The 21,172-nt window shown below is 46.6% G+C and overlaps 1 protein-coding gene across 3 annotated transcripts in view; it reads left to right on the plus strand.

The window, feature by feature from the left end:
- Nucleotides 1-21,172, plus strand: part of chd7 (chromodomain helicase DNA binding protein 7) — a 94,057-nt gene that overhangs the window by 26,491 nt on the left and 46,394 nt on the right. For all 3 annotated transcript variants that reach the window (XM_084058732.1, XM_084058731.1, XM_084058730.1), the window contains exons 3-4: nt 327-646; nt 10,445-10,944. In XM_084058732.1, the coding sequence (XP_083914858.1) occupies nt 327-646; nt 10,445-10,944 (820 nt within the window). The remainder of the gene's footprint in view (nt 1-326; nt 647-10,444; nt 10,945-21,172) is intronic.

Genomic DNA, 21,172 nt, shown 5'->3' on the forward strand with positions numbered 1-21,172 from the left:
CATTTCACTCAGAGTGTACTACTGGATAGGAGGGCACGGTGGCGCAGTCGGTAGCGCTGTCGCCTCACAGCTAGAAGGTCCTGGGTTCGATTTCCGCCGGGGACGCTGGGGGCGTGTCTCCTCCTCTGCGTCATCAGCGCCCATACCCTAGATGGAGTTGGCATGTTCTCCCTGTGTCTCTCAGGGTAGTTAATACCCTCACAAAAACATGTAGTAATCCTGGTCACTATAACTCCTCCCCCATGACAACCCCATTAGACATCTATGAGTATATTGGTCTCTTCTGCAGTCTTCACCTCCTTCTCGTTTTCTTTTGTTGCTCATAGGTGTCCTTGAAGCTCCGGTGGGCCAAGGAGGGGACCAGCGTCTGCTGCAGGCCTCGCGAGGTGGGCAGCCTCTCCAGGCCGCTCCACTGGGCTTCCAGGGCCCCGGTGTTGGTCAGCACGGAGGCCCGGCCCTGAACCAAGGCATAGCGCCACTCGCCCAGGGTGCTCAGACGCACACGCACCTAACCCCCCACCCCCTCCACCTTCAGGGCACCCAGCCTCCCGCCAGCCAGCCCCCGAACCCCTGGGCGCCCCCACCTCAGACAGCCCACCCGCTGTCCTCGCCCCCCCTCACCCCGCAGAAAGTGCCTCATGTACAGGTGAGTTTGATGTGGTTACGTGTTTGTGTGTGGGTGTGAGAAGGAGAGAGATGTGTTTGTTTTCATGTGTGGGCGTATTTTGTTTGTTTTTCATGTGGGTGGGGGATTGTATGTTTTTTTTCCCTTTGTTGGGATTGTGTGTGTGTGTGTGTGTGTGTGTGTGTGTGTACCTGACATTTGAGAACATGGCATCGCTTTGGTGCTGGTTTAGGGGGGGAGGGTGGGTGGGCGGGCGTGTGCTTGCGCGTGTATACTATACTCGTGCACGTTTATCTTTTTGTGTCTGCCAGTCACTGTTGGTCGTGTGTGTGTGTGTGTGTGTGTGTTAAATTTTGTGGTTGTGTTTCCGTGTGTGTGTGTGGGAAATGGATTTTTACAGCTGTTTGTTTCCTGTGAGCTGCATATCCTGCCACACACACACACACACACACACACACACACACACACACACACACACACACACACACACACACACACACACACACACAGGCGCCACCAGCATAATCTCCCCTCCTCCCCCAACTCGCTCGCTCTCTCTCTCTGAGGAGGGGGAAACCTCCCTTCCTGTTCTAAGCATTTCTCCCTCCTCCCTGTCTCCTCTCTTTCCGCTCTCTCTCTCTCTCTCTCCCTCCCTCCCTCCATCTTTGTCTCTCTCTGCCTCTTTCTAGTATAGAGCTTACACTAGACTTGCTCCTCTACTCGCACCACCAGACAACTGGCTCCCCTCTTCTCCTTTCTTCTTCCTATCTCTCTATCACCCCCCCCTCCCCCCCCAACAGCCACACACTTTTCTGTCTCACTCTGCCCGTCTGTCTGTCTTGTTTGTCTCAGAGGTGTCATGTGTAAGTTAATGGAGTGCAGCCGTATAGTAAGAGAGAGAGAGAGAGAGAGAGAGAGAAGGGAGGGGGTGATAAAGTGATAAGCAAGAAATATGATGGAAAAACAAGTGGGGGAAAAAAAAGGGAGAGGAAATCTAGAATCTCTAGTGAGAAGAGACCGAGAGAAGGGGGGAAGTGGAGGTTACTAGCTCTCAATGGCACGCTGTGTATTTTTTGCGTGCACATATCTGTGTTTGTGTGCGTGCTTGTGTCACGTGCCCCTGGCTTCCATTAGCTTGTTTTGTTGCTCAAAGCCCCCTTTCTCCACTGACCCATTCATACACAATAGGAGCCCTGTTGCCACACACACACACACACACACACACACACACACACACACACACACACACACACACACACACACACACACACACACACACACGCGCACATGCATACATGCACACATACATCCAGCACTTAGCGTCTCTCTAACTGTCCTCTCTCATTCACACCACCCTTCTCTCGTCATCTGCCCCATCCACCCCCACCTCCCCATCCATACTTCCAACCCCCCCCCACCCCCCACCCCCCAGCTCCTATGTGCCCATTCTGTTAGTTGACATTTCAGCCGTCACAGTTAATATTTCCAGCGCTCCTGACCTAGATGCCAGGTTGACTGGTGAGCCCTGCTCCTCGCCTGGGTGCGCTCGATGCGCCCGTCCTGGGTGTAGCGTAGCCCCGGGGGTTGGGAGCCCCCCCTCCTCTGTCTTACGCTCACTCATACATTTGCGCGTGCACACACTCACACTCACACTCGCACTCACACTCACACTCACACTCACACTCACACACACACACACACGCACACACACACACACACACACACAGAGACTTGTTTGGCCTAGTCTGGTCTGGGATGGGGTTAGAAATATGCCTGGGGAGATGGAATGGCCTATCTAGGGGAATGTGTGGGTGGGATGGGTAGAGCAGTGTTTTTTCCATGTCAAGCCAAGGACCCCCAAATTGGTATGAGTAAAGCCGCAGACCCCCCTTTTTGAAAGCATTCGGAGCCAGGGACACCCATAAGAGAAGATCTTAGTTGTTGTCTCGGATAATACAGAATTTTACAACTGTCTCTACGGTAGGGAGAGAGAAATGCAATACAATATCTCATTGAATGACCTTATTGCTGGGGAAATTATAGTTAAATTAACTACTTTCAGCCTATAATAGATGGCAGCTCTATAAGTTCACAACCACAAGTTAGGAGCTTGTAGATCGGCTATTGTTTTTGAAATGGTGCTTAAACTCTTATATTTTTGCTGGGTACCTCATAGAACAGTGGTTCCTAAACTTTTTAGCTTGAGACCCAAAAGAGAAGTTTGATGTCTCCCTGGGACCCAGCTAGTGAAAATATCTGATCAACAAGCTCACAACGTGTCGCAATGTGACACGCTCTGTAGATCAGCTATTTTCACCAAGTTTTATTTTTGTGATTTTATTTTTTTGGAATCCTTTGAAATACTAAAAAATGAGTTATAGTTACACGCGACCCATAAAAATGTGCCCGCGACCCACAAATGGGTCCCTACCCAGTGTTTGGGGTAACGGTGACCCAGAACCCCCTCAAGGATCCCACGGGGACCCCGGACCCAACTTTGAGAACCACTGGTAGGGTAGAGTACTGGCTAGCATCATCGTGCACTTGCTAGAAAGAGACAAATCCACACGCAGCACAGTGCCAGCCAGGGGGCCGGTCCATCATGATGACTGTGTATGTCTGCTTCTCTAAGCTCCATCTGTTCTCTAAGCATGGTTATTACACACACATGCACGTGCACACACACACACACACACACACACACACACACACAACCCTACACACACACACACACACACACACACACACACACACACACACACACACACACACATACATGCATGCCTTTAGTCGTCAGCAGCTCAAGGTCATAGCGCTGATAGAGCACAGAGCTGTGACCTTTATTCTACATCTCGCATGCTGGCTGACTCTCGCGTGCTGCACTCTAGTTGACATACAACCATGCTCTCTCTGGCTCCCCTCCCCCGCTCCTATAGCCTTTCAATGTGCTCCCTGCTAGCTCGGCCTGCTAACTGCTCTCGCTAACTTGTATTATATAGACGTCAGTAGGCATTTTAGTGGCTCTCTTTATTGGATTTTGGCGGAACCGTTGTACTTCTCTCTCCTAATTTCACATCAGACTAGGGCTGCATGATTATGACTGTAATAATTGTCCTGATTATTATGCTATAACCACGATTATTGGTGATAATATTTGTTTTTGCTGGACAGAGGTCATTTTATAATTGCCTGAATTGGCCAGCCAATTGGAGTCGCTTACAACCCCATCGTTGAAACACACCAGTATGACTGTGTTATCTGTTCCCTACACAGTAATGTGTGAGTGAAGTTAGTCAGCATTGGTTGGAAAGGTTGACAAGCGAAGAGCAATCGTGCCTCTGGGCTATGGTATCAAAAGCTTTCGAGAACAAACGCGACAGTCCAATAAAAACAGTTGCCGTTTACATTTTAGGTGTAAAATATCCAAACTAAAGCTAGTTAAAAAAAGTTAAAAAATGTACAATATCTGGGAGTTTCCATAGAGAAATAGAGGTTGCTATGTACTACTCTGTCACATTAAACAATCGGATTGGCCGCCGCCATCATTTCACCAATAGTGTCCATGCTTCCATTATTCATCAGAGTTTCGCACACAACATTGCACTCAGCCCACGATTCGATATGATTCACAAAACTGGGTAAGCCACCCCTAACCTCACACTAACCTTAACCTTTTCGCACATTTTGGACGTTGGAATAATGGGTAGGCCCTATCGTTAAAGGAGCATTTCACCCCTGGAAGAACTTAGTCACTCAATGTTAATAATATTTGTAGTAGATAACAGTAGCAAAATGAAATGTGCACCCTATGGCCAGAAAAATATAGAAGTCTGTGTGTTTGACTGGGGTTTGACTGGACTGCTGCATTACTACAATGACCATAATGCTTTGGGGCCCTGCCCTTCCTTGTGGGGAGGGGAGGCTGCGTGGGGGTGTGGTCAGGAAATAAGGTGAGATAAAGAGACTATGAGTCAATGACTCATAGTCTCTGAGGATATGGATAAAACTCTAAAAATACAGATAAAACAAAAAAACACACCAGGATCATGTTTATGGGTCCTAGACCTAGATAAAAATAGGGGGCGACTGTGTTAGACTTATGGTACACACATAGTTGTGTACATTAAGCATATTTCACCAACACATCCCCGCTGCCATGTATCTGGGTCCGGCTTAATTAGGTTAGCCTAGTCTTGTTTTTTTAATGTCTTTGTTGCGCATTGTTTCTCTGTGAAATGTTATGCAATGACCTCTGTGATTTTATTGTGTCTCTGTGAGACTGAAGGAAGGAGAGGTTGTACAATGTTCTGATTATATTAACCCATTGAGACCTGAAGCCGATTCTACGTGTCTCCTATATCCCAACAGTTTTCTGAAAAACGTATGTTTCTATATCAGTGGTGCTCAATCTTTTTCATGTCAAGGACCCCCAAAATGATATGTATTTGGCCGCGGACCCCCATCAAAATATGTTGTTCCAGGGACCCCCCAGAAGCAAAGATTTGAGTTAAAAATGTTCGCTTTAAAAAAATATATATTCAAAGATTTGCACACTTTCACGATTTTTCAAAAATAGCAGATCTACAAGCTCGTAGCGCGGCACTCGCGCTATGAGCTTGTATATCTGCTATTTTTGAATAGCCCAAAGTGTAAAATAATGCTTTTTTGCTCAAATCTAAAAATGCCACAGTTCCAGGTCTTAATGGGTTAAACCATGTGTGTAATGCTGAGGTGACATGGGCAAAGTGCATCGGCTGATCAAATAAGATCTTTGAATGAATTGCCAAGCTTCACAATTGTATAATAGTGAAACCTGAAGCTTAAGTTAGTTTTGATTACCGTCAGTTAATTGTACATCCCTACATCAGACACACTTAAACTAGTGTACAGCAAAAACAAACGCTGTCAGCTGTGTCCCCTCCATGTTTTCACTACTGATTTTGAGTAATATTTAATAATACTCTGCCATGTTTATTGCAACCCCACTTTTCTCAGCGTAATTGGTTCTTCCCTTGATCCTTCAAACATTATCCAGGAGCCACTGAAAACAAAAGATAAGGTGTATGTGATCTAGTTGGGGCCCATATGGACATGGATTAGCCAGGTCACAGTGGGAGGAACCAAGGGGTAATCCCGAGTTCAGCTGGACCTCACCAGCATCTCCTGAGCTTGGTCTCTTCTTCTTGAAGTATTATGCATTATTAGTGTTATTTCACGCAATGTCTTGATACAACATGACAGCCTCTGAACTGTGTTCAGAGATGTTGTGTTGCATGTGCGGTGTTTATTTCTCAAGGGGCATGGTACATCTGCAGCCCCCTATCTGTATTCCTGTGTTCTCACTGAAGATGACCTGTGCCGTTTACGTTGGAATGAAAAAGAAGAAAGACATGCACATCCCAAACCCAAAATTAGGCAGGTGCTGATTGACGATCAGGGCAGGAAAATAAACGCTTGCACACTGTAGGGCTCCAGTAATACACATGCTTTAATTGCACAAGAGGTTACTGTGACGTTTAGAGTTAAACACTCTTCATCAGCCTGGTTTGCATTGGAAGCAATGACTATAGTATGGCCGACAATGGCAGAGTATCTGGGCCATTGTGCCTAGCTATTGTTGGATGAAGAGGGTCGGGCCTGAAGCTCAAATTCATTTTGGACCACATCATCCCTTAGATCTCAAAAGGATTTCACTTCAGTCTGACCAATAGGATCTGTAGCCCTCTGAAACCCGAGAGAGGGAATGGTTAGGTATTGATATGGGGGTTAAAAGATGATGGTGGGTAAATGTAGGGGAGGAATAGAAATGCATGGATAGACAAAGAAAGCGTTGAAAACTGGTATTGGGATCCCATCACCGTCTCGTCTCTCTCTCGGTCTCCTCTGGGACAGTTCAATATCCCCATTTACAACATTAACCTTTCCTCCTCCCCACCGTGCTTCCTCAGGCCTGTCATCTATCTATCCATCCATCCATCCATCCATCCTCCCCCTCCCTCCATCTATCCCTCTACCCTTCTGTCTTCTTACACTCTCCTGTAGCAAAACGAGGAACATTTCATCCCCATACTTCCTCCCTCCCCCATTCTCCCCCCTCCGTCCTGTGAGAGATGAAACTCAACACCGTTGAGCTTCTCTCAGCCTGTCACATTAGCCAGGCAGCCACACCACTGGGATGTATACGTGTGTGTGTGTGTGTGTGTGTGTGTGTGTGTGAGAGAGTGAATGAGGCAGTTCCTCTTGTGTAAGATGTTTTATTTTTTTAGCCTGCGTCTGCAAAATCACCTCTAAACTTAACTACAGCCTGCCCTCAAAAAAATGGAGCCGGTTCCTACAGCCAGCGGTCCCCGTTCTGGGTCAAGACCAGGCTCAACCTGTGTAACCAAAGAGTTCTGCTTGAGTTTAGCATAGCTGACATCACTGCTGCGCTATCGCTATTGTTAACATGCCATATAGGTTTGTTTTATGGACTAATCGCTGTTGTCCGCAGGGGTACTAAAGTGGGCCACACGTGTGCTCTCGGCAGCAGTTTTCATACATTGTTATATAGCCTAATTGCTAACTACCAGCCACTTCACTATAATAAAGTAGTTTGCCCCTTCCTCATGTGCTCCAGCACACACAGAGGACATATCTATTGTCTCCATTACATGATGTAAGGAGTGTTTGTTGGGTCAAGAATTTGACGCTAGTTCCACAACTCGGTGGTTTCACATTGTGAATACTACCTTGATAGATTACATGTTGGGTTGAGCAAGAACAGCTCACCTCATGTACGCTACCCACCCGTCTACAGCGCTGAGACGGACACCCTCAGACATTTTTTTTTAAGCTAAGAGGAAGAGATAAGAGAAAAGTTGATTTCTAAGAGAAACTGGTCCACTCCTGTCCTGCATAGGTCCTCATTCTGCACTGCTAGTTCAGACAGAATTTGCACAGGGTACTGTGCTGCTGCATGCTTTTGCATGCTAGTTTGCGTGTGCATGCAGTGTGTGTGTGTGTGTGTGTGCGCGCGCGAGGTGTGTGTGTGTGGCTCCATTGTCATTGGTGTGATTGATTATCTGGGAGGCTTGGCACGAGGACACATTTATCTGTTAGCACAGCATCTCTTGCTTTCTCCTCCTTCCTCCCTCGCTCGCTCGCACATTCTGCCTCCCTCCACATGCCCATCCTACAAGTTTTGCTGTCTTTATAGCTCGGTTTACACATGTGTCAGCGTACGTATGTGCAGGTATGTGTGATGCTTGACCTTGCAGTAGTTGTACGTGATGTGACATGCGCACTGTGTGTGTGTGTGTCTTTTGATGGGTGTGCAGCGCGCGCTCCATTGAAATTCTGGAGCAGGTTGACTTTCCACTGATAACGCATCACCTCTGGCTCCACTCCTTCTGCAGCATCTCTTTCCACCTTGGGTGTGTTCGTGAAACCACTCGGATGCTTTGCTGTGGAATCAGAGGGAGGCGGAGCGCAACATTATTTTGTGTAATTTCTGAACGAGAATTACATGAGCCAGAGTTGGTGTCATAGATGGAAAACCAAGTCAATGTTACATTTTCTAAACATACATTTATGGGTTGTCTATTTCATACAGTGATTGAGAATAATGTACGCGTTGTTGTAAATAGCTGCCTGAAAACGCGGCCTTGATCAACTACAAACCATCACATTTTTACCAGAACCACTTTGCCATAATAGCTTTTTAAAATATATATCACTGCTATCTCATTTGAGTAGTAGTCATCATTATAATAGTTATTATTATTATTTATTAATCAAAGAAATAATCTGTTGAATTACCATTGGCAGGCTAGTATGCCCTCTATTGGAATCATAAATCCAAATTAATATTTGTGATTATTCCCTCTCTGCTGTATTAGGCCATGCAATATATTTTTAATACCCTGCAGTCCAAATTGTTTTCTTCAGTCAGATCGGTCTTACACATGCAATCCTGATTTGGGACACACACACACACACACACACACACACACACACACACACACACACACACACACACATACACACACACACACGTGTGTGTGTATCTATATGTGCCTCTTGCATACATACCTGTATTACGTGGACCCGCAGAGAGTTCTGGCTCAAGACTTGTCAGCTGTAAACATCTTGCTAAAAACAATGAGGTTAGTCCAATGGGGATCACGTCAGACGTAATTTCACAAAAACACCCATTTGTAGGTTCCTCAGGGGAGTTGTTAGTAAACGGAAAAGTACGTGAATTAAAAGGAGTCTTGATTTCATTACACAGTTCAGCATCACGTACACTTTTGGTTGGCACTCGTTAAAGAAGCTGTAAAGTTTAGTTTTACTCCCTGGTGCGGCCCTCATGGACGGCCCCAGTGATATAGGAACAGAGATGCTTGTAAACAGGAAATGTAATCATTTTTCTTTGCCACATGTCCACTTATCACGACCGCTTGTGGGTAATTCAAAAGTGATTACTTTTCTCAGGTAGTAATAATTAAAGTAATTAATTACTGATGGTAACAAACCATGTGTAATATATTACTTTTCCAAAGTAACTTGCCCAACACAATCTCAACATCACAAACCATTTTTTGAATGGACACCTTCTTGGACACTCAGACAAAGCGTTCCTGCAGCTAGAGTGTCTGGTGTTCGCTCTGAGCGCTCCTGGAGAGCAGTATACTGAATTTCCGAATGGGAACGCAGCTCCGAAGAGTGGGCTCTTCGGAGCGAATCTATGAACACACCCTGCGTCTTTTCCCCGCTTTGCTCCTTTTTCCTCTCCGATACTTCCGCTCCCTTGTCCGAACTCTTTTCTGTTTTCTTCTCTTAAGGGCGATGGTTGGGATGAAGCCAAGCCAGGCTAAGGCGTCATGGGAGTGTGTGTGTGTGTGTGTCTGTGAGTAAATACACAGAGGGGGGAGCTGCTGCCTTGGCATTTTGTGGTAAACTTGCTGATGCGCACACACACCCACTGCACAGTTTACTCTCTTTTGACACACACGTGCATTTTACATGCACGTACACACACACTAGTAGGCATGCTCCCTCACACGCTACACAGATATACACACACTGCCTCCCTCCCTCCCAGCGCGTTTTGAAGTATGGAGATAATTTATTCGTGTCATGATGCCTGATTTCCCATCTGCCACTGGGAGTCTGAGCAGCTGGAGAGAGTTGTGGGGGGGGGGGGAGGAAAATGGAGCAGGAGAAAGAAGGGGGGGGGGGGTGATGGAGAAGAGGAAGGGAAAGAGAGAAGCAGTAGCCGAAGGAAAGAGGAGAGGAGAGGCAGCTGGAGAAGGGGAGGGGCGGATAGAGGAGAGGAGCGGGGAGGCAGCTGGAGAGCCTCCCAACAGCTGGTAACCAGTTTCCTGTCATGGAGTGCCTACTGGGGAGGAGAGAGGAGAAGAGAACTGAGAGAGTTGGCCTGCTGGGGAGAGGGAGAGAGAGGAGGTGTCAGCCCGGCATCCTGTCACAGGCGAGCCTGCTGGGGATGCAGGGTGGCAAGGCAACCCTATATCTGCAGGGAGTCACAAACCACATTTTGGGTGAAGAAACGCCTTCAGCTCACTCGATTGTGGCGTCTAAAAGTTTGTTTTTGAAAATTTGGTGTCTAAATGTCGCTGAAATCTGGGACATTATAGTTGTACATAACATGTTCTAGCGTGAGTCAAGTGTTAGAGCTTAGCATGGACTTGATCAGTGAGATGGCCAATGAAAGACAACCGTCTATATTTTCCACTCTTGTTATTTTTTACTGTTAAGAAGAAATGATCAAATTAATTAACTGATATTCTCATCCCCTTTTTGTCTATCTCTCTCTCCCAGCATTCCCCCTCGGACCTGTCAGGTGACGCCTCGGCGACAGTCCCCGATAGGCTGCTGGTCGCCGCAGGCGCCAACGGCCAGCCTGTCAGCACGGAGCAGCCCGGCGACGGGGAGACCAAGCCAAAAAAGAAGAAAAAGAAGAAGAAACCCAAGGTGAAGGAAGAGGAGGGAGCTGAGGAGGGGGGTCACAAGGCGGCAGGAGAGGACGACAAGTCGGACAGGAAGCTGGAGGCCATGGGAGCAGGAAGTGACATAGGCGATCAGGTGACCGGCAGCGCAGCAGAGGGATCCTCGCCGCCGCTTGCGGAGGAGAAGAAGAAGCGAAAAAAGAAACCAAAGGAGAAGGCGGAGGGCAAGGAGCCGAAGGAGCCCAAGGAGCCCAAGGCGCCTAAGACACCTAAAACCCCCAAAACGCCCAAAACCCCCAAAGAACCCAAGGAGCCCAAGGAGAAGAAGGCGAAGAGCTCCACACCCAAGACCAAGACCCCCAAGAAAACCAGGTAGGGGCCACCCCTCTTCTACTTATTCTGCTCTGCTGCTTCTTCAGCAGACCAAAGCAGTGTAAAAACAAAAAACACCTCAGAATGAAATACAACCAGGCAGGACTAACGGATGTGGAAAACCTTGGTAGGAGCTTACAAAAATATATGTATTTATCAACAGAAGCTTTCCAGGGAGTCGCATTTTGCGACAACTTTCTTGTGATGGTGTGGCAAAATATTTTAACTGGGTGACCCAATGTGACTTGCTAATTTGTCCCGTTTTGTTATCATATAGCATGTTAATTTCTCAAAGTTTGTCACAGGAAGGGAGAGAGAGATAGAGAGAGTGTGTGTGAAGGAGAGGGAGAGAGACGTCACACGACTCTTAGCAACACATATACTGTAAAGTGTCCAGTCTGGTCAGTGATTTCACCCTGGCTTGGTCTTTTGGCAGCAGTGAAACAAACTAAATTACTTGCTAATGAGAGCTACTCCCCACTTTGTCTTAGCCTTACAGTCTGTTTGCCAGTTAGTTAGCTGTGCAATCCAAATTTAGTGAAATACTAGGCAGGTGCTATTACTATTTGCACAATTGCAGGGAAGACAAGAATTGCCAATATGACCAAACACTTCGAACACAATGCATTTGTAAAGCACATTAACAGTATGAAGCATAACATATGCATGGACATATGCATTGATCTCTGTAAAATGTCTGTATTTATTGATTGGTAGGTCTAACACAATTAAGATGGAAAGAATATGAATGTGTTGATCTGGTGCTCATAAAGATTTCAGTCGGGAGCTCAGGTGCTCCTAATGGAAACGGTTAGTGTGGAGCCCTGTTCTTTGAGCAGTCAGCGATGCTTATTATGGTATTATCCTGGTAGATACAGATTGAATTGTTAAGTAGGCAATGTGCTCACTCAAAGAACTTGCTTGTGTAGTCAGTTGACTCAGTTTGGTCTTGTTGGTGTAGGGTCCCAGGGAATTACACAAATCTCTATAATCATGGACCACACTAGGGGACAATTCAGTATACATTTTTACATTCACGTTCATTACGCTCAAAATGTAAAACATCCAAGGATTTGGGCCATGCTGCCTTCTTCAGAAACACAGCCACTGAAGAAGCCAAAATATTGGCCTGTTTTTTTGGTCACATCTTGAAGATGTAAAAATGAATACTGAAACAATTGGTCCTGAGTGCGGTCCGTGTTTACAGAGATCTAGATTTGAAGCCAGCTAAATCTGTGGCACCACTCAGAATGAACCTTAACAAAATGTTCTTGGCTAAAGCTAAACCACTGAACTGATATGCTTCCTGGTACCACCATGCAGGGGGAACTCAACATCTGTTAGCTGGGGATTCTCACACACTTTCTGGGGACCCGGCTCTGCCAAGAAGCTAGTATGTTGGCCATAGAACAGTGGAAAAGTGCAGAACTCACAAAGCAACACAAAGCGTGTGTGTAGTGGTGCAACAGTTAATCAAACTAGTTGATTTAATCCATTACAAATAATTAACTATTTTGATTAAATCGGTTAATTGAGCAGCCTAATTGGACCGTGTAGTCCAATAGGGTTGCATCAGTCAGCCACTTTGAACCTACCATCCCTATTTTGCTCTTAACATTATAGACAAATCCACACAACGGCAATCATAACTGCGGTAACTGCGGTGATTCGTTGATGTATAAAAAATTGATCTTGATTAATTGAAAAAAATAATCAATAGAATAATCGCTAAAAAAATCTTCTATTGTTCCAGCCCTACGTGTATACAGGCATGTGCCCACACACAGACACACACACACACACACACACACACACACACACACACACACACGGACACTCCACACAGTGCCCATCACTCATTTGACCAGCCAGGTGGAACCAGTGGGGTCAAGACCTCTAAGCTGTGTAACACCCTGCTGCATAGAGACTGACTGCATAGAGACTGACGTACGTGTGTGTGTGTGAGTGAGAAAGATCACAGGGCTTATTGGAGCATGAGGTAGACTCAAGGCTCTGGGTTCGATTCCCCCCCTCCTATAGATGGTGAACAGCAGAAAGCTTTTCCTGGGGCACAGGTCTTGCTGTCGCATGTTATTGTGTAGGTGGATAGAGCAGGTTTAATCCTCTTTTTAAGATGCTACCCCTCCCTTGGGTTGGCAGGTTGGCCGACAAGTGACTCAAAGGTCACCGGTTACTCCAGCACAGACGGGAAGGTGTAACTCCAACTGTTAACTGGTGATTGGAGGATGGCTGGTGATTTATTCTATCAACACAAATAATTTGACTAAATCGATTCATCTGATTAACCCCTTAAGCCTTATTTTATAGATCGTCGTACGGTCCAGTGTCACACAAATATAGCAAAAAAAAACGTGCGTGTCGAATCGCAACATGTGTTATTTTAAAATGTATTTTTTTTCTATTAGTACGATTAACTGCAAGCAACTCTGCCACGGTGCCTTTGAGCAATGCATTGGAGCGGTACTGCACTGCAGCTCATCCTGTGCTCTGATCTCTCTGATGTGTTGCACAGGTGAAAGCTGTGCATGGGACAGCCACACAGTCACTTGTGTTAAGTGACAATAAAGTGATGATCTTAGTTCTATACTATACCTGCCTTTCAGTACTACTGTTTCATAGATTTAAGAGATCACTGGTTGTCCTATTTGGTTGCTGGTGTCTGACTATCTGTTCTTGTAGATTGCTTGCTTCTCTCTCTTTATCTCTCCCTCTCTCATTTGAACTGTCCTTGTTGCGCTTCTCTGGGCACCACTTGCCTCCTCTTCTTGTGCCTCCTCCTATCGCCTCACATCCAAGGTTGATCACTCCCTCAATCTCTCTCTCTTTTGTCTCACACACACACACACACACACACACACACACACACACACACACACACACACACACACACACACACACACACACACACACACACACATGGCCTAGCACTTCCTTCCTGTCAGTCTGTCCGCCTCTCTGTCTGTCTGGGATCAGAGCGACAGAGTCGTGTGTGTGTGTGTGTGTGTGTGTGTGGCAGAAGTAAAAGGAAACCGTTGATTTGTATTTGTGAGGGTTAACAGACAGAGTGAGAGACAAAAAGAGGGAGGGAGAGAGATAGAAAGACGGAGCGAGGGATTCAGAGCGGTGGCTTCATTGTGGAGGTGGAAACTTGATCTGACTGAGGAATGTGTCAGAGGCCAGCCCCCACCTCTCCCTCTCCCCTCTCTCCCCCCCCCTCTCCTCAGCTCCTTTTATCCCCAGGAAGAGGGAGGAGCCTAGCCAGCAGGCAGGGGTCAGGGCTGGGGGAGGTGTGTGTGCGTGTGCGTGTGTCTGCCGGCCGCTGGAGTAAGAGGCGGGGGGAGGGGAGTGTGTGTGGCAGCAAGGGGGTGGGCTGTGTGTGTGTGTTGGGGGAGGGGTCTATAGTAATCTTTGTGGCAGAAAATGGCGTCTAATGATAATGAGGGCCATGCTGCTGACCACTCTTTAGCCACAAGACAAGTGTGTGTGTGTGTGTGAGGCAGAGGAAGTGTGTGTTCGGGGTGGGGGTGGTGGGTCAATTCCCAGCCCCTCCTGTGTGTGTGTGTGTGTGTTGGTAAACTAGCTCTTATCTGTTGTCAGGCGTCCCTCCATCTTGCGAGGAGGCTCTGAGCTCCCAGGTTAATTTAGCATAATAATGGCTGCCGGTCATTCACTGCTCTACTCTAAAATGGTGGACTGCTCCAATCACTTTGAACTACCTCTTGTTTATTCTTCTCCGTTCTTCTCTCTCTCTCTCCCCCCCTTTACCCTCTACTGTCTTTTTTTCTTTCTGAGGTGGAGTTTATACTTTCCTCTTCTTCCCAGCCCTCTTTTCCTTCCCTTTGCCATCTTTCAGCATGAAAAGTTGTATAATTTTTTATTTATTTATAGAAGTGGCTTCTTGAATAGAGAGCACTGGACCAGAGGGATAGACTTATTATATGACAAAGTTGTCTGTCTCTGAGGGTGGAGAGGAGAAACTGCAGTCCTGAGTTAATGACCCACTGGTCCCAGGTCAGGTCAGAATATGTTCCTCGGCGGGGCATCCGGGTGGCGCAAGGCTAAAGTTCCTGCCCACCACCGTTGAGACTGGGGGGTTCGAACCCTCCACGGTGCATCCGGGCCGGGCTACGAACACAACAGTCGTGTTCGCGGGTTGGAAGCTGGCATGGGGAGGCCGTTCTGTCACTGCACCAGTATCTATCTCCTACAAGTTGGTGTCAGGTCTCCTGCCTGTTCAGCCTGGAGCAGAACTTGTTGGTGTGTTCCTCTGTATGCGTTACGCGCTCCATGTGAAAGTCCTCTGAAGTCGGGTGAAAACAAGTGGCTGGCAATTCCATGTGTATTGGAGGAGACATGAAGTTGTCTACACCTTCCCTGGCCAACCTCTCCTGGTGAAACTCCTCACTGTCGGGGAAAATAATTGGCTGGTGACATCGGAGGAGACATGAGGTTGTCTACAGTACACCCTCCTCAGACCAACATTAGAGGTTGGCAGTGACAAAGATTATATTCATGGGGAGGATTGGCATAACGTCTATTTAGGGGGAAAAAAAGTTCCATTGAAGTGATCAACACTTATAAATGACTAGAGTTTCGGGGGGCTACGCCCCCCTCAACTCCAGCCGCGCGCGGGGCTTTGCGTTTGTTGGTCCCTCCGTGTCCCTGTGTCTGTATCCGTGTAGCTGCAGCACAGAGTGGGCAGTAAGATGGGGATTATGGCTGTTAGAGGCATGTACGCGCACGGGGCCCGCGTGGGCGTGTGTATATGGGGGTAGACAAATGGTCTAAGTAACATTTGCAAAAAGGGGAAAAAAAAAAAAAAATTGTAAGAAAGTGTAATGTAAAAGTTGCAAAATGATGAAAAATAAGTAGAAGAAATTATATTTTGTATGTTTCGCGGACCACCAGGGGGTCCGCGGACCCCCTGGTGGTCCGGGCGGAAATCGTGGGATGAAAATTTCCAAAAGTAAAAAAAAAAAAAAAAAAAAAAAAAATATGAAGGTGGTTGCTTGTTTTTCTGAAAGCTGGCGAATGGCAGCCCTTTCTGCAAGATGGCGGCCGCCTGGTGTTGTTGTGAGTACGTGTATTGGGGGGGGGTAGTTACTGTAGTTGCTGTGGAGCTACATAGTTCTCCAGAAGACACACACAAACATACACCATCTACAATGGACGAACTGAGCAGCAATATAGACATTCACCACACGAACGTGCATTGTTGACAAAGTGATTGCACAGGCGCTGCAGGCATGACAACCAGGTTAGCGTTAGCGACATGGCAGCTATCACAGCGCCCTGTCCGTCGTGCTGCAACTGCCTGTGATGGCTACAGCAGTAACAGCAAGCTGTCTGCGATGCCATTGTCTGGAGACTGCTCTTAGCGTGACACGACGAATGAGAGTGAGCGCTGTAGTTGTTGCTAAGATACGGTGGCGTCTCTGCCCCATAGCTTGTAGATCTCTCACACATGATTGGCGTAGGCTGCGTTGCCAGGTCTGACTTTGTGTCTAAGCAATGGTCGGCTTATTTTTGCGCGCCTTTGGGCTCGTTTGCATTGTGCGCACGGCAGCGCTTGTTTAGCGTACGTCAGCGCGACGTGGCAACGGACGTGGCAACGTGAAAGGTGATTGGCTGGTGAAAAGAAACACCCGACGTTACACCAGAAATGGTGCCTGGAGAAAATGGTGACCAAAAAAAAAGTTTGGAAAAAAAGGAAAAAAACCCCGCAGCGGCTGCCTGCTGTTGTGGTGATGAGGTCGTGCGCACGGTAAACGGTACGAAGCTGCCTCCCCTTCCGTTTTGTCCGACATTTGGTGAGTAGAATTAATTATGTTGCGCGGTGGAAAAGGTGTAGTGAACAGTGAGATGTCCCCTACGCGAGGCGTAAATTCAGTGCGGCCGCCGTGGCGAGTCAGTAGGCGACATGTGGTCTGGCGGTGCGTTGTTTATTCGATAACAGAGCTGTGGGGTGTCACCACCGAGGGTGCGGAAGTTGCTCGCCATTTATATAGTTAGATAGTTATCAGAAAAAGAAAAAAAATAGTTCATTTGCACATATATCCCATATCTGATGTCCGTGCCGGTCTCAGAACTATATAGGACCTTTCCATTCCTGAAGGAAAACGGTGAATTTGTACAGTGCTGGGTACGGACTGTTGCATTATCTGTGGTAGTAGTTTTTGTGCCGCGGAGATTCAGAGCGTTGATGTTTTCATTCCAAGCCAACACCACACAGCTGATTTCGCTAATGAGCACAGGTCTGCTCTTTCTGGTTGTGTGCTAATTAGCAAAGCAAAACGAGGAATACCCACCCGCTGGCATCTGTGACATATAATAATGTAATAACATTCGCACAAGAGTCTATAACAGAGCTCGAAGAGTGATAGGAGTGTGTATCCTATCGTGCGCACAGAGATTTTGACAATGACACAATTTTGCTCCTCGTAATTCCCCAAACTAGTGGTCCAGGTTCCGATTGTAGTCCCCTTCACTCAACAAAAGTACAAATCTGGTGGACAGTTTGTTATTTGGCCAGCAGTTAAAGGATAAAACCATAGCAGTGGTGTTTCATGGTTGGCCCATGGACTATCATGGTATACTAAGCATTACTAATGACATCATCAACCTATATCACATTTGCTAGATTTGGGGCAAAAATGATGAACTCAATTCTCTGCTTTTCCGGCTGATATTCATGTCGCCTGGAAGTCGTGCACGTTTCAATTAAATTTAGTGAAATCTTTTCTACAGGGACTATCTATTTGACTCTTTCTGCACTTTCAACTAGATAAAACCGCACAAAAGTAAAGGCAGCAGAAAGTTCAGGGTGTTGCATTACCTATCTTGAGCATGTTTCAAGTCCCTACAAGTTCATTTTCATACTGTACTGAAATGAATGGAATCCAATGGTTGCCTCAAAAAATCAAACAAACTATGGTATGCTTTGGAAAATAGTTGGCACTGCAGTAATTTCCAGCGCATATTGATACGGTCATTGGGTTAGTCAGTGGTACTCAGACATTTTCATGTCAAAGACCACCAAATTGATATGCAATTGGCCACGGATGCCCCCATTTGAAAAGAGTCTGCTAGGGACCCCCATAAGATTTGTCAACACGTGTCAACAGTTTTCGCAACAAGTCAGTGCACTGGAAAAATGTACTCCTCAGACTTGATTGACAAATATGACATCATACTGAAATATTTATCATGACATTTTTTAAATGGGGAGTTGGGGGAAACTATCTTGGCCAAGTCTTCACAGAGAACAGGAGACCAGGAGAGAGGGATGGTTCCTGGGTGTTTATCTGTAGAGTCCCAGCCCTGCCAGAAAACTACCTGAAATGGAATTGAAAAACCACAGTGGAGAATATGTTTCACACATCTGCTGAAGCTCTCTAAAAGTTTTAATGGATGAAAACAAAGAGCAAAAAAAATAAGCCAGATTCACTACTGGTGGTTTCTGCTTTCCAGGAAGGTGTGCGTGTGAGAGAGAGAGAGAGAGAGAGATAGATCAGGTGATCTTCACGTCTAGCCTGCTGCTTACCTCTCCCTTCCCACTTTGACCTTGTTCTCTGCATCTTTCCTGATTCCTCTCCTCTCTCTCTCCCCCCCCCTCCATCTTTCTGTCTATCTCTCTCAGTGGAAGCACGTCTATAAATAGCCTATCTCCCGCGTAGCAGCCACACCCTTCCATGAGAGTGTGTGTGTGTGGGGTTGATTTGTTTGCAGTACACACATAGCAGCCACACATGCGTGCAGCCACCTTGCCTCGTGTGTGTGTGTGTGTGTGTGTGTGTGTGTGTGTGTGTGTGTGTGTGTGTGTGTGTGTGCAAATACAGCCTATACCACGTGTTAACCCTCAAAGAGCACTGCTTTTTAAACACACAGACTGTCAATCTGTGTGTGAGACTGTTACCTTCTGGCCATTGGTGTTGCTCTGTTGTTGCCACGGGGTGTGTGTGTGTGTGTGTGTTAGTGGTCCAGCTGAGTATGACTCATCGTGGCAGCAGGTGTCCTATAGAACCCCAACCCCCCCCGTCCTCCGTCCTCTCCTCTTCCTACTCTTCTTTTATTCTCCTCATCCTCCCTTCCTCTCTCCTCTCCCTTCTGCTCCCTCCTCCTTACGACCTTCTGATTTATGCCCCCTCCCCCGTCCTCCTCCTCCTCGTTCCTGCGAGGAGCACCGACACATGGCGCATGCGCGGCGCACGCTGCACTCCACAGCTGGCTAGCATGTGTAAATGCCAGCCGATAAGCCCAGGAGAATACAGCTGAGAGTGAGAGACAGTTTGTCCACCCCGCTGCCACAGCAGACGCCCATCTTTACCGAAATCAACACTGGTTCCAGGGACCCCCAGAAGCAAAGATTTGAGTAAAACATTTTCGCTTTAAAAATATATCTATATATTGAAAGATATGCGCAAATTTTCACGATTTAAAAACAAATGATAGCATACAATGCTATACAAGCTCGTAGCGCGGCCAGTGTTGCCAGATTCTGTGAGAGAAACAAGCAAAGCAACTAGGCCTAGGAAAACCAGCCCAAAAGAAGCGACTATGGGTCACATGAGCACTTTAACATATACATCAGCTATTTGAAAATAGCAGATCTACAAGCTCACAACGCGTCGCGATGCGACGCGCTGTGAGCTTGTAGATCTGCTATTTTCAAATAAAATCTTGCGGGGAAATTATAATAAGCAGATCTGGCAACCCTGAGCGCGGCACCGTAGATCTGCTATTTTTCAATAGCCAAAGTAGAAAATAATGCTGAAAGTGGTTACACAGAATGCGTTCCGGTTTTAATGGTTTAAAAAGTTTGAGAACCACACAGTAGCAGACACTATAGCGGTGTGATAAACCGGTTCTGGAAAGAATTCCAAATGTGATTCCTCAATGTTGGTTCCCGGGTCCTCCGGTTTCCGGATCCCAACCCTAAGTGGAACGCTGGTTCCGTACAGTGGAACGTCGTTGCTATACGGTGGAACGCTGGTTCCGTACAGTGGAACACCATTCTACAAAATTGAACGCTGGCTCATTAACCCATTCAATTCCGGGAACACATCTACAAATGTCTTGTAAATCCCAAGTTTTCTGAAAAAAACGTGTGTTGCTATATCAGTGGTTCTCAAACTTTTTCATGTGAAGGACCCCCAAAATTATACGTATTTGGCCGCGGACCCCCATCTGAAAAAAACATTTTGTTCCAGGGACCCCCAGAAGCAAAGATTTGAGTCAAAAATGTTCCCTTTAAAAATATATATAGTCATAGATTTTTTTCAAGATCTTGAAGACATTTTCCAAAAATAGCCAACGAAATCTAAAAATACGTTCCCGGTCTTAATGGGTTAACGGATACATAATGCCGGTTCTGTACAGTGGAACACTGGTTCCGTGTTGTTGAACACAGTTTCTGTAAAGTGGAACACCGGGTTCTGTGAACGTGGGTTTTGTATCGTGGACCACCAGTTATGTGCAGTGGAACAGCGGGTTTACATTGCGACAGCCGCCTTCCCCATAAGATCGTTTGCTGTCGGCCAAAAAACTCATCTCCATATTTAAACTTTTTCTCGTAAGTTAATGCCCTACTTCGTCATTACTAACTAACTACACTACAGCAACCAATCTACAAGCTCAAAATGTGTCACAATGCGACACGTTTTGAGCTTGCAGATTGCTATTTTTGAATTTGAATCCTAAAGGGTTCGTTTTGGACCACCCTACAGCAATGATCTAGTTGGGTCCAGTGATCTGCTAAGCCACTAAGAGCTGCCTCATGCCTTCAGATGTCTGTATATGTGTCCGTTTTCTTGGCCCATACAAATATTTTTGTAGTAAAATCAAATAAGGACGTCGCCTACTCCCCAACGGGACCCTGGGAACACATTTCTATTGTTGATGATGCATCATAAAATACAATGACAGAACAGGACTGTCAGAGGGGGAGATCCACCAGTTGTCCTCCCTCCTCCGTTCCTAGAACTTCCAGAGATCCCAGTGTGCTGTTCCTCATGACTCAATGATGCTCACTGGGAGATCTGATGACTTAAGTGTGTGTGTGTGGGGGCGGGGGGGGGGGGGGGCGGTTGATGGAGCGAAGGACGTAAGGATGGAATGATGGGTGGAGAGAGAGATGGAGTGATGGATGGATGGATGTTGGAGAGATGGAGTAATGTATCAATGAAAAACAGTACAGCAACCGTGATGG

The sequence above is a fragment of the Gymnoscopelus microlampas genome (assembly GCF_963454915.1).
Source record: "Gymnoscopelus microlampas genome assembly, chromosome: 5".
NCBI classification, from domain to species: Eukaryota; Metazoa; Chordata; class Actinopteri; order Myctophiformes; family Myctophidae; genus Gymnoscopelus; species Gymnoscopelus microlampas.